The sequence below is a fragment of the Doryrhamphus excisus genome, chromosome 3 (assembly GCF_030265055.1).
Source record: "Doryrhamphus excisus isolate RoL2022-K1 chromosome 3, RoL_Dexc_1.0, whole genome shotgun sequence".
Taxonomy (NCBI): Eukaryota; Metazoa; Chordata; class Actinopteri; order Syngnathiformes; family Syngnathidae; genus Doryrhamphus; species Doryrhamphus excisus.
In genome coordinates this window covers 13,676,571-13,690,540 of record NC_080468.1, presented here as the reverse complement: position 1 = coordinate 13,690,540, position 13,970 = coordinate 13,676,571, and the positions used below count along the sequence as shown (strand labels likewise).

General features: G+C 42.8%; 1 protein-coding gene across 3 annotated transcripts in view; it reads left to right on the top strand.

Annotated features, from left to right (window-relative positions):
• Window positions 1–13,970, top strand: part of chd8 (chromodomain helicase DNA binding protein 8) — a 30,073-nt gene that overhangs the window by 837 nt on the left and 15,266 nt on the right. For 2 of the 3 annotated variants that reach the window (XM_058069106.1, XM_058069105.1), the window contains exons 2-18: window positions 144–1,169; window positions 1,250–1,579; window positions 3,093–3,206; window positions 3,293–3,798; window positions 3,884–3,995; window positions 5,731–5,973; window positions 6,044–6,112; window positions 6,188–6,243; window positions 8,109–8,226; window positions 8,321–8,404; window positions 8,522–8,659; window positions 10,275–10,396; window positions 10,580–10,823; window positions 10,886–11,062; window positions 11,173–11,316; window positions 12,279–12,377; window positions 12,803–12,962. In XM_058069106.1, coding sequence (XP_057925089.1) covers window positions 243–1,169; window positions 1,250–1,579; window positions 3,093–3,206; window positions 3,293–3,798; window positions 3,884–3,995; window positions 5,731–5,973; window positions 6,044–6,112; window positions 6,188–6,243; window positions 8,109–8,226; window positions 8,321–8,404; window positions 8,522–8,659; window positions 10,275–10,396; window positions 10,580–10,823; window positions 10,886–11,062; window positions 11,173–11,316; window positions 12,279–12,377; window positions 12,803–12,962 — 3,643 coding nt within the window. In that variant the 5' untranslated portion in view covers window positions 144–242. Of the gene's footprint in view, window positions 1–143; window positions 1,170–1,249; window positions 1,580–3,092; window positions 3,207–3,292; window positions 3,799–3,883; window positions 3,996–5,730; window positions 5,974–6,043; window positions 6,113–6,187; window positions 6,244–8,108; window positions 8,227–8,320; window positions 8,407–8,521; window positions 8,660–10,274; window positions 10,397–10,579; window positions 10,824–10,885; window positions 11,063–11,172; window positions 11,317–12,278; window positions 12,378–12,802; window positions 12,963–13,970 lie in introns of all 3 variants that reach the window. The other variant, XM_058069107.1, reaches the window with a different exon arrangement.

Here is a 13,970-nt window from a genome sequence, read left to right as displayed (position 1 = left end):
TCCCAACACTGAAAAACAAATGTAGTTATTTAAGGACATTTTGGAAAAGCTTAGTATCCATTGTATATTTGAGCTATGCAATAATCAGGAAATATATATTTTGTGCCCCCCCCCCCCCCCCCCCCCCACCATCCTATCTCCAGCTCTTTCCTCTGACATTTTGAAGAACTGGAAGTTCAAGTTAGCTTTCATCTCGGAGCGTCTCTCACGTTGCGCCCATCTCCCCGTGTGGAGGGGGCAAGATGGCAGACCCTATAATGGACCTCTTTGAGGACACCCCACTGTTTAATCTGGATGCACTTCCGGGTGAGTCCTTCTCGCAGGGTTCTTCAGACCCCGTGGAGGAAGCCCTTAAACTAGCACTGGGTCAAATGGACACCCCTGAGTCTGAGCTTGCCGTCAACGCTGGCCTCGGTGTACCCGTAGTAGCCGCCGCCGTACCTGAACAGGCCCCAATCCCGGTCCCCGCGCAGCAGCAAGTGGTACCCGCTCAGACGGTTCCTTTAGCTGTAGCCCAAGTTCCTGCTGCTGTTGATTCTGTACCTCAAGTTCCGGCCCAGGTCGCCGTACCTGTTGCTAGCAACACCGGCGTCGCTACCAGTAGCGCCGTTCTGCTGAACTCCCCGCTAACTGTCTCCAGCCCTCCAGCTACGACGACCGCCACCGCCGCTAGCGCACAGCAGCTCGCACAGTTAGCTCAGCAGCTCACTCCGCAGCAGTTAGCCGCCATCACACAGCAAGCCGGCGGGAAAATTGTCATTCTTAAAGGCCCTCAAGGACAAGCCCAGGTCCTGCAGACTGTGCCCGCATCTGCGGGTCAAACCGGCGGCAAGGTGATTCGTTTGGTGTCCGGCTCGCCTATCAAACCCGGCATGTCCATATTGCAAGGAGGAGCGGTTTTGAACCAAGCGACGGGCGCGGCGGCGCAAGCCCAGGTTAAGGTCGGGTCTGCCGGCGTGCAGAGGCTGCTGCAGTCTCCCAACGGGCCCGTGAAGCAGGTGTTGCTCACCTCCATGCCCCAGCAAGTGCAGCAGACGCAAGGCCAGCAGGTGCAGGTGCAGATACCCCAGGGCCAGACCCAAGTCCAAGTCCAGAGCCAGCCTGCTCACATCCAAGTCCAAGCGCAAAATCAGGTGCAGCTTCAGCCAGCCATGCAGGCCCAGACCCCGGTAACCTCTTCATATATATATAGCTTATGTATTTGTCTTATTTCTAATGCGGCTAATCATATTTTTTAATTTTCCTCAAGGGGAGCGAAGCAAAAAGAATCACACTGGTTCTCCAACAGCCGTCACAGGCGGCTGCTGCTGCGACACCAACGGGTCAAACCGTGGCAGGCCAGCCGCAGGTCACACAGGTTCAGACAGCCCAAGGAGGACAGCAGCAACAGCAACAACAGGCCCAAGCTCCGGCTAGACTGGTCCTGGGTCAGCTCCCCGGGGGGAAACTGGTCCTCCAGGGAAGTCAGCTTTCAGCCTTGACACAGGCCCGGGCTGCAGGCCAGGCAGGGGGGCAGCCCAAAGTCCTCACCATCCAGCTGCAGGTGCAACAGCAGCCTAACCAGCAAGGAGGTGTGAAGGTGAGACAGAGTTTTTTTTTTATTATTATTATTTATAATAATTATTTTAATATTAATTAACTGAAAAACTGTTGATTTTGTTAATACTTGGGTTGTTTATATTGTTTATTTTTCTATATTGTGTATTTTGTACTGCTTAACTGATTCTTTACTCTTGTTGCTGTGCAATGCAAATTTCCCCACTGAGGAACGAATAAAGGCATATCTTATCTTAATTATAATTATTATTTATTATTCTAAAATTATAATTTTAGAAGTTAGCAACAGTACCATTTTATCTTCATTTTAATGAAAGTACTTGAGGAAATTAAGTTTGGAATATTCGGGTTCTAATTCCGGCCTCTGCATTACTATTATGGAATTAATGCCATGAATACCCTTAAATATACAGTAAACCTCGGATATATCGGATTCAATCGTTCCCACTGGTTTTGTCCGATATAAGCGAAATCCGTTATATGCGTATACCGGAAAATGTCCGTTTTACGCATATATCGGATTTATATCCGGTATATGCGTAAATCGGATTTTATCCGTTATAAAAAGGCACTTCCTTGACTATGTTTCCAATGTACCTGGACGCGCAGGCAACGCTGCAAACGCTGCAAATGACGTCGTATAGCGGCCTGTCACGATTCGGCAAATCGGAGCGCCACGATGCGGCCATCCGATATATGCGAGGGAAATTTAGTGGAAATGCATTGGAATGGGACTGGAGATTTTGTCCGAAATAGGCGAAATCCGTTATAAAAAATCCGATATATGCAATGAATTTTTATTGGAAATGCATTACAGAAAATTCGGTTCTTTTTTATCTGTCCGTTGTGAGCGAATTTCCGATATATCCGAGTCCGATATATCCGAGGTTTACTGTATTTTTAAGTATATATATATATATATGCAGATATATCCCCCCCCCATTCCTTTTTTTTTAAATGTTGGTGATATTGTCCAGCACGTCCATACTGATACATGCAGGATATATCTCTAATGAACACATTGTCCTGCTTTTACTGTGATTCCACTGGATCCATTTCACAAATGAACACTGTGTAAATAAGACAAAAAGTGCAGTATGTGCTGTAAGTTAGTAAAAAGTACCATTTGTTTTTAATATTGTGTATAAATAAGAAAAATCATGTCCACTAAAATAACACGTAAGACAGGTTAGTCTTAACAAGATTCCAATTAACTCATTTGCTCTCAAAGACCTTTACGTTTTGGTTTTTTTTTTGCGTGAGAAGCACAAAGTGATGATGCAACTACACAACAGAAAAGATCATGTTTGGTGCAGTTTTAAGCCGTAAACACTAGCATTTTTTAAGCTAGAAAATAAGTATCACTGTACCCCCTCGTTGCCTCTTCATTGCATTGTATGTGGTGAAGATGGCCTCATTAGCATCGCAGCCATCTTGTTTCCATGTGTCTTCCACAGCAGATGAAGATGCGAGCGGTTTTGAACGGCTCTTATCGGCATATGACGATCACATGTTTTGCATTTGTCTTGTTTCAGTACCAGCTGGTGTCAGGAGGAGGTAATACGGGAAGCCCACAGGTACTCCAGATATCCCAAGGCCAAGGGGGGCAGAGACTGGCAGTGCCTTTCAAAATGCTCCTGCAACCACAGGTAGCCATTTTTTTTAATGCGCCTAGTACTGGAGATGATTTTTGCCAGGACACGGACACAATGACACTGTGTGTCGTCTTTGACAGACAAGCTCGGCATCCACAGCTGGCGGCGGGGCAGTTTCCGTGGTGAAGGTCGTCAACACCTCGACGGCAGGACCCTCCAGCACGACCACCTCCCCGACGCAGACCATACGCATCGCAAAGGCCCCCGGCGATTCTTCCTCCGTGCGACGCGTCGAGATCCTGTGCAAGCAGGAGAAGGCAAACCGTATCGTCGCCGAAGCGATAGCGAGAGCCAAAGCCCGCGGTGAGAAGAACCTGCCTCGAGTGCTCAACCAGGACGAACTCCCAGCCACGCAAACATCGCCGGAAATAGGGGGTACAGTCACGGTGGTATCGACCACAAAGAAAAAGACAAGCGGCGGAGGGAGCAAGAAGAAAAGTCCCGTAGCTACGGGATCGCCATCCAAACCAGCAGGGGGCGCTGACAAAAAAGGCAAAGCCAAACCTGCAGGAGGGAGCGTCATAGACACTGGAGGGATTGTAATACCCGCCGCAGGAAACAAAAGCAAAAGTAAAATCAAGACCAAGTAAGTTGGGGAAATATAGAAACAGGACTTGACTTTTTGATGACTATCTCTGCTGAACGTCCCTTTTACTTTATTCCCTTCTCAGCACTATTACTCTTGTGGGAGCAAAGAAACGAAAAAGGAATGCGTCTTCTGATCACTCAGACGGGGAGCTCAGCCCCGCCTCACCTGCTGCGCTGGAGGAAGACCTGATCATGGTATGGAGACACGTTTCTGATGTTGAACCGCCCGTTCTGTCATGCTGGTCCACTTCACTTTTGCTTGTGTTTTAGAAACATTATGTGGTTTTATCCCTATTCTAGCAAGAGACGTATACTGCTTTCCTACGTCGTGCAAATTCCCATTTCATTCTGAAGGAAGTTACTGCGCAGTAAAATAAAACTAGCTAACGAGAGCACAGCAATACCATACCTTAGCTACTGCAAAAAAAAAAAAAAAAGGCCAGTAAGGATAATTCATAATGCCGCCTACAGAGAACATACTAACTCCTAACTTAAACTTGCTGATATACAGTAAACCTCGGATATATCAGACTCGGATATATTGGAAATTCGCTCACAACGGACAGATAAAAAAAGAACCAATTTTTCTGTAATGCATTTCCAATAAAAATTCATTGCATATATCGGATTTTTTATAAGGGATTTCGGACAAAATCTCCAGTCCCGTTCCAATGCATTTCCATTAAATTTCCCTCGCATATATCGGATGGCCGCACCGTGGCGCTCCGATTCGCCGAATCGTGACAGGCCGCTATACGACGTCATTTGCAGCGTTGCCTGCGCGTCCAGGTACATTGGAAACATAGCCAAGGAAGTGCCTTTTTATAACGGATAAACTCCAATTTACACATATACCGGATATAAATCCGATATATGCGTAAAACGGACATTTTCCGGTATACGCATATAACGGATTTCGCTTATATCGGACAAAACCAGTGGGAACAATTGAATGCGATATATTCGAGGTTTACTGTAGTTCATCTTCAAGCAGCTAAAATAATGCATAAGGCTAAAAATAACCAATTAGCTAAAAATGTCATCCAATACTTCTCTACAAGAGAGGAGAAATATGATCTCAGGGAAGAACTACATTTAAATAAAACACTTATATGCTAGGACTACGTTAAAAAGCCATAGCATTTCAGTATGTGGAATCAAACTATGGAATGGATTGAGTAAGACCCTCAAACAATGCACAACAATGAGCCAATTCAAGAAACAACACAAGCAGTTGATGTTTGCTAAATACAAGGATGAAGAGTCTTGAACCAGTCATGATGTGCTATACATATCACTATATTGACACTTAGTATGGTACCCATTATGTCATTGGTTGGTCATATCACCTCGTACTTTATTAAAATACAAAAAAAAACCTTAAACTGTATCATGGAAAGCAGGAAGTGAACAAATGAAACTGTTACTGGTTGTAAAAGTAAACTGTATTATGGAAAGCAGGAAGTGAACAAATGTAACAGTTACTGATTGTAAAAGTACCAGATGGAGGGGTAGGATTTAATAAGCTTTGCTTCTTCCTACTCCTTTTGGACATGTGGAACTGTGAACTGATTATGTGATGCATTCAATTGTAATCTGATGCATGTTCAAATGAAATAAAACCATTGCCATTACCATGGCTACGTGCTTGTAGCCCGTGATATGCTAAACGCCGAATCATGTGAGGTAGCACAATGTCCGTTAATAGAAGTGTACACAATTACACAAAAGTACTGTTAATTGATTGTGTCCTCAATGGTTGGTAGGAAGTAGCACCCGAGATGTCCGTCTGACTTCATTCAGGACTTTAAGGTGTTTGCACGCCGAATAGGGATATTGTGTGTATTAATAAAGTCACTCATATCGGCCATATATACACTGATCAGAAGAAAAAGTTACACCTTCTCACAATTCAATTTCCCATGTCCAGAAGAGGCGTTCAAATCGCGTGGTGAAAAGGAAGAAGTACACAGAAGACCTGGACATTAAGATAACGGACGACGAGGATGAGCAGGAGGACGTCGACGTCATGACGACCACGGCGGCCGTGGCCTCCATCAGCGCGCAGCCCGTAGCAGCGGTGACAACGCCGGCAGCAGCCGCCGCAGCGGCTCACATGCACCAGGAAATAGAGTTCAACGCCGACGGACTGCCTGGCATGCAGTTCTTTGTGGTGCGTTGAACTTTTTAAAATGAATTTGTAAGTACTCCACTACATTGTATGGTTTTTTATCTTTTTGCAGGAAAACCCGAGTGAGGAAGATGCTGCCATTGTGGATAAAGTCCTTTCTATGCGACTAACAAAGAAAGAAGTATGAAGTTTACTTTTCATTTTATGTTTTTTGCCTTTTTTTGTGTGTAATATTATGACATCTACTCTCTTCTAGGTTTTCCCAGGGCAGTACACCAATGTTGAGGAATTCTTTGTAAAATACAAGAACTAGTAAGTCTTATAACTTCTTACACTTGAAGGGAACTGTGAGGGAACTGCAGCACTAAATATATTGCAGAAATATTGTGATTATTGTGAAAATAAATACTTAAGGTAAAAAAACAACAACAAATTAATACATCTAATATCGAGTGAGGTGAAAAGTGCAGAATTTTTTTTGCATGTTTGTCACGCTTAAATGTTTCAGGTCTTCAAATTTAAATATTATGACAACACAACTGAACACAAAATGCTTTATTATTCAAATCATTAAAAAAATCCCATAACTGAGTTCAATTTCAGATCGTCAAATTTAAATATTATGACAACACAACTGAACACAAAATGCTTTATTATTCAAATCATTTAAAAAACATAACTGAGTTCAATTGCTCTAGCCATACCCAGGCCTGATTACTGTCTCACCTGTCGTCAATGAAGAAATCACATGACAACGTGAAGTAGACCAAAATATCAATCGGCAACAAATGAGAGAAAGAAATAAAAATGATAAAGCCATTTCTAAAGCTTTGGGGCTCCAGCCAACCACAGTGAGAGCCATTATCAACAAATGGCCAAAACATGGAAAAGTGGGCAACTGTCGCAAAATGACCCCACAAGCACAGTGATGACTCATCCAAGAGGTCACAAAAGACCCCACAACAACATCCTAAGAACTGCAGGCCTCAGTTAGTGAGTGTCCATGACTCCACCATAAGAAAGAGTTCCAAGACCAAACCACTGCTGAACAAAAAGAACAAGAATTAAGTCTTGTCTCAATTTTGCCAGAAAACATCTTGATGATCCCCAAGATCTTTGGAGAAAATACTTTGTGGTCTGATGAGACAAAAGTTGAACTCAGAAAAAGACCTACAGTAAAATATGGTGGTGGTAGTGTCAGTTTTGCTGCTTCAGGACCTGGAAGACTTGCTGCCTACCAAAAAATGTCCGGTCATCTTTTGGTGACCTCAAACTGACACCGACTTATAAACTATTTTTGTGTTCAGTTGTGTTGTCGTTGACTATATTTCCATTTGTTTTGATGTGAACCCACATGCCGAATACACTAATACAGGGGTCTCAAACACGCGGCCCGTGGGCCAAATGTGGCCCGCAGGACACTACTTTGAGGCCCCCGCCTTGATATGAAAGTTTAATGTTAGTGCGGCCCGCACAAGTTTGATATGGATGCTGTATAGTATCATGTACCCAGAAAAAATTATTACGTTTGATTAATATTCATGTTAAAGGTTAAATAACTGTTAATAGTTATCCTCCCTATCCGTGGGGAAGTGGTAAGTTTTTGGCTATTTAAGTTTAAAGGAAATAACTTGAAGGCTACCGTTTAGGTCGCTAGCTCTCTAGTTTGCGAGTTAGCATGTGTCTCAAGACCCTGCAGTTGCGCAATATGTTGTAAATAAAAGAGTATTAATGTGACTATAGTCGTGTTTTGTCATGACTACAGGGCTCTAATAATGCTTTGTTCATTTTAATCTGAAAAAAATAATTTGTATACCCACCAACTATATGTGGTTTAAGTTTTTATTATTTTTATTATATTTATTTATTTATTATTGATTGATTTTCTTTATTCTTGATTTGTTTATTTATTTTTCATCTTATTTTGTGTAGAAAAATAAAAGGTAAGATATTTGAGAACAGTGGAATGTTTTATCAGAGCTTTTATTGTAGAAAATTGGAACCAAAGCGAAGTTTTTTTTTTTAATTTTTTTGTTTTTAATCAATGTTTTTTTTTTGGGGAAAACCTGATGCAACCCAGTCTCACCCAGACCCGAGCTCCAGTGGCCCCCCAAGTAAATTGAGTTTGAGACCCCTGCTCTAATACATCCTCCCTTTCTTCTTCTTCTTCTTCCTAGTTCATATTTGCACTGTGAATGGGCCAGCTTGGAGCAGCTGGAGAAGGACAAAAGGATCCATCAAAAGATCAAAAGGTTCAAGACCAAACATGCACAAATGAGGCATATCTTCCAAGAGGTGAGTGTTGCGGGGGGGGGCACTTGAACTTTTGAGTACCACCTGTTCTGATGCTGCTGTTTTTGCATCGAGATGATACTACTGTACTTGACAGGAGGAGGAGCTGTTCAACCCGGACTACATCGAAGTGGACAGGATTCTCGATGTTTCCCACAGTGTCGACAAAGACAACGGCGAGGTACAAGAAACATTTCTAGAAGAGAGAGATGCTTTTTTTTTTTTAATTTTAGAATATTCCGAAAAGAATGGAAAATATATTTGGAAAGTGACATACTGCTCTCCCGTCTCCCTCGAGCATGTGGTGTACTACTTGGTCAAGTGGTGCTCCCTTCCGTATGAAGACGCCACCTGGGAGCTGAAGGAGGACGTGGACGAGGGGAAGGTTGAGGAGTTCAGCAAAATCCAAACTCGGCAACCCCGTCTCAAGAGAACGGTGAGACTCTAAACATAACACAGTGTATCTCCGCATATTCCGGTTTTTGATCAAAACATGTTTTATAATCTCCATAATTTGCCGTTTAATAATAGAAAACTAATTTTCACCTCGCATTTGTCCTAAATTGTGGACGCTTTATTTGAACCGAAAGTCGTCAGAGGCAAACATCAACTTGCCTATAGTGTTTATTATTAAAATTTTAATTTTGATTACAATCAGGGTAACATTAGCACTATTACTCATGCATCACAAACAGACAAAAATAACACAAGTAAAATGTAACTGTCACACAATGAAGCGCGCAGACCTCACAGCTAGGAGACCAGGGTTCAATTCCACCCTCGGCCACCTCTGTGTGGAGTTTGCATGTTTTCCCCAGGTACTCCTGTTTCCTCCCACATTCCAAAAACATGCTAGGTTAATTAGCGACTCCAAATTGTCCATAGGTATGAATGTGAGTGTGAATGGTTGTTTGTCTATATGTGCCCTGTGATTGGCTGGCGACCAGTCCAGGGTGTACCCCGGAAAAGCGGTAGAAAATGAATGAATGAACACTCACGCCAACACACTCACTTTATTACCCAGCATGCCCTGCGGGTTATTAATTAATGTAAAATCAGATTGTTTTGCATGTATATGTGTTTATATAGGTACCTGCATCGATTGTATGGTACATGTGTTGCTTCTGGTTTTTGGTTATGATTTCCTGTTTGTTTGTTTTTGTGTCAAAATGGGGTATCACTCTGACTTCTGTATATCAGGAAGCAACAAAATATATTTCATTTTTTTAGTGTTGAGTTTCATTCATTCATTTTCTACCGCTTTTCCTCACGAGGGTCGCGGGGGTGGGGTGCTGGTGCCTATCCCAGCTGTCTTCTGGCGAGAGGCGGGGTACACCCCGGACTGGTGGCCAGCCAATCACAGGGCACATATAGACAAACAACCATTCACATGGCCGAGGGTGGAATTGAACTCGGGTCTCCTAGCTGTGAGGTCTAGGTGGCAAATATGTAAATGTGCAAATGTACCAGTGTACAGTCACGACCAACAGCACTAAATTCATCACATAGCAACTTAACACCCAAAAGGTGTACCTTATACCAGACTGGTGGCCAGCCAATCACAGGGCACATATAGACAAACAACCATTCACACTCACATTCATACCTATGGAGAATTTGGAGTCGCTAATTAACCTAGCATGTTTTTGGAATGTGGGAGGAAACCGGAGTACCCGGAGAAAACCCACGCATGCATGGGGGGGAACATGCAAATTCCACACAGAGATGGCCGAGGGTGGAATTGAACCCTGGTCTCCTAGCGCTAACCACTCGACCGCCATGCAGCCTTTGTTTTACTTTTCTTAAGCTGAGAAGTGTCACCCAGATGACGTCATTTCCGGAGAGGTAGGTGGAATTGAACCCTGGTCCTGATCCTAGCTGTGAGGTCTGCGCGCTAACCACTCGACCGCCGTGCCGCCTGTTGAGTTTCACTAATGAGTAAAAAAAAAAAAAGTAGAATACGCTTGCCTGGAGTAGTTGAAGAACAATACAAAGTGTCGCAACGTGGTATTTTAATATGCTGAATTTGGTCACGTTTTCCGCTTCCACAGTCCCGACCCCCGGCCGGCTCGTGGAAGAAGCTGGAGGAGACCCGAGAGTACAAGAACGGCAACACGCTTCGGGAGTACCAACTGGAGGGCGTCAACTGGCTGCTCTTTAACTGGTACAACAGGTATGTCATCACACCCGTTCACGCTGTGACGGCGTCTTTTGAAAGCTCAGCCAATCATTCAGTGACAATGTCAAAAGTCTCCATGTCAAATTAGACAACACTTAAATAACTAAGTCATATGATTTATTCATAGTTCATGAGTCAATTTTAGGCAGAATATACTTCCTCTTTCTCTGGCCTCAGGCAAAACTGCATCCTGGCAGACGAGATGGGTCTAGGGAAGACCATCCAATCCATCGCACTCCTGTCCGAGATCTATGCTGCGGGGCTCCAAGGCCCCTTCCTCGTCATTGCTCCTCTTTCCACCATTACAAACTGGGAACGGGAATTCTCCACGTGGACCAACATGAACGCCATCGTGTACCATGGCAGCCTCGCCAGCAGGCAGATGATCCAGCAGTACGAGATGTACTGCAAAGATGACAAGGTATAGCGTAACAAGATTCGATTTCATCGGAACGTTTCTAACGCGCTTCATTCCGTGCACAGGAACATTTAATCCCAGGCGCATACAAATTTGACGCCTTGATCACAACGTTTGAGATGATCTTATCCGACTGTCCGGAGCTGAGGGAGATCTCGTGGCGTTGTGTGATCATCGATGAGGCTCATCGTCTCAAGAATCGTAACTGCAAGCTGTTGGACAGCTTGAAGATGTTGGATCTGGTTAGTCGACCCGAGTGCAAAATAATGTAGATGCCAATATAATGCGTTTGTATCCTTGACCCCGGGAGTCACCTGCGTTTGGTGTGTGTCGTCCCACCCCACCCCCCCAGGAACACAAGGTGTTGTTGACCGGCACTCCTCTGCAGAACACCGTGGAGGAACTCTTCAGTTTGCTTCATTTTCTGGAGCCTGCCCAGTTCCCATCTGAGATTGAGTTCCTCAGAGAATTTGGAGACCTCAAAACGGAGGAGCAGGTACGATCTAGTGTAGTGGATTTCGACATTCCGACTCCACGGATTTGCAAATTCTTGATCAAAACCTTTTTTTCTATGTGGGGAAACCTTTCATTCATTCATTTTCAAACGCATTAATTAATAACCCGCAAGGCATGCTGGGTAATAAAGTGAGTGTGTTGGTTTCCCAGCATGCCTAGCATGTTTTTGGAATGTGGGAGGAAACCGGAGTACCCGGAGAAAACCCTCGCATGCACGGGGAGAACATGCAAACTCCACACAGAAATGGCCAAGGGTGGAATTGAACCCAGGTCTCCGTGCAGCCGGAAACCTATCATTCATTCATTCATTTTCTACCGCTTTTTCCTCACGAGGGTTGCGGGGGGTGCTGGAGCCTATCCCAGCTGTCTTCGGACGAGAGGCGGGGTACACCCTGGACTGGTGGCCAGCCAATCACAGGGCACATATAGACAAACAACCATTCACACTCACATTCATACCTACGGACAATTTGGAGTCGCTAATTAACCTAGAGGAAACCAGAGTACCCGGAGAAAACCCACGCATGCACGGGGAGAACATGCAAACTCCACGCAGAGATGGCCGAGGGTGGAATTGAACCCTGGTCTCCTAGCTGCGAGGTCTGCATGCTAACCACTCGACCACCGTGCAGCACGAGTTGTTCATTATATGCTGTGAATCAGCGTGATATTTTTCCTCAGACATCATCAACACAACAGGAACTTTTCAACACAAATGTCTACCTCAGTCACGGTGCAACCAAAAATTCATTGCGGGTAGCGCAATGGAGCCGTGCTCACTAATATACTATAACCAATAAGCCTTGCTGGGATGCCCTCCACACACTTACCCAGCATGCTTTGTGGTTTATTTAGGGATTATTATAAAATATTATGTTGACCTGTTTATGTACAAAATAGATACTTTTAAAGGTGTAATTGAACCTTTTTGTGCACCATTAGGTTCAGAAGCTGCAGGCGATATTGAAGCCGATGATGTTGCGAAGACTCAAAGAGGATGTTGAGAAGAATCTGGCGCCCAAACAGGAGACCATCATAGAGGTTAGTATTAAAATGGTAACAAATAGGGATGCTCCGATTTATAATTTCCGTAAAAAAACATGTTGAATAAAAAAATTCAGGCTATACATTTTATGTAATGACAAATGATGACCTCATTATTTATCTTGAGCTGATAAAGAATTATTTATTTCCCATGTTTTTATATTACTCAAAAAAAAAGCATCGACCAATCTCATTCATGGATGATCGCTATCGGCAACATAAGATTCTGATCGGAGCATCCCGAGTAATAAATGTACTTTATGCTAAATTGAATGTAACAGTGAGTGTTTATGTGTCCCATATGATTTGAGTGAAACAGCTGTGACCCTCATACAAGAACGAGGGCACATAAATGCAACTTAAAGCTAATTTTTACATCATAAACCATCATTGTAACAGCACTCTTGTCTCCTCCCTCTCAGGTTGAGTTGACCGACGTCCAGAAGAAATACTACCGTGCAATCCTGGAGCGGAACTTCAGTTTTCTCAGTTTAGGAGCCAACAGTAACAGCAACGTGCCCAACCTGCTCAACACCATGATGGAGCTGCGCAAGTGCTGCAACCACCCTTACCTCATCAACGGTAGTGCAACTCCCATTCCTAGTATATCCTCCCATATTTAACATGCGCCGCCAGGCCTAATATAGTAATGGTAATGGTTTAATTTCATTTGAACATGCATCAGATTACAATTGAATGCATCATATAATCAGTTCACAGTTCCACATGTCCAAAAGGAGTAGGAAGAAGCAAAGCTTATTAAATCCTACCCCTCCATCTGGTACTTTTACAATCAGTAACTGTTACATTTGTTCACTTCCTGCTTTCCTAATATAGTTTTTATTTTTTTAATTTGTATTTTTTATTAATTAAATTTAAGAATTGTATAAAATTTTTGTGTCATTGGATGGTCATATCACCTCGTACTTCGGTCCGTGACAAAAAAAAAACAAAAACATTCTATACAATTTTTAAATTTCATTTTTTTTAAATCAAAAATTGTATAAAATTCTTACATTTTTCATTTAAAAAATTACAAATTTTATACAATTTTTACATTTTTAATTAAAAAAGTTAAACTAAAAATTGAATAAAATTCTTAATTTAAAAAAGAAAATTAAATTTAAAAATTGTATAAAATTTTTAAAAATAATAATTTTTAAATTTTTTTACATTTTTTTGTCACAGACCGAAGTACGAGGTGTATATGACCATCCAGTGACATAATGGGTACCATAGTAAGTGTCAATATAGTGATATGTATAGCACATCATGACTGGTTCAAGACTCTTCATCCTTGTATTTAGCAAACATCAACTGCTTGTATTGTTTCTTGAATTGGCTCATCGTTGTGCATTGTTTGAGGGTCTTACTCAATCCATTCCATAGTTTGATTCCACATACTGAAATGCTATGGCTTTTCAACGTATCTGGATTTATTGTTGAAATTTCACATCCTCAAAATAAATAATATATTTTACATTTCACTCTCAGGAAAATAGCTATTTACAATTCTCACATTCGGAAGTGAAGTGCACGTGTGAATGCGTTAAAATTGCCATTCAATGCCACAATAACGTTGTGCATGTT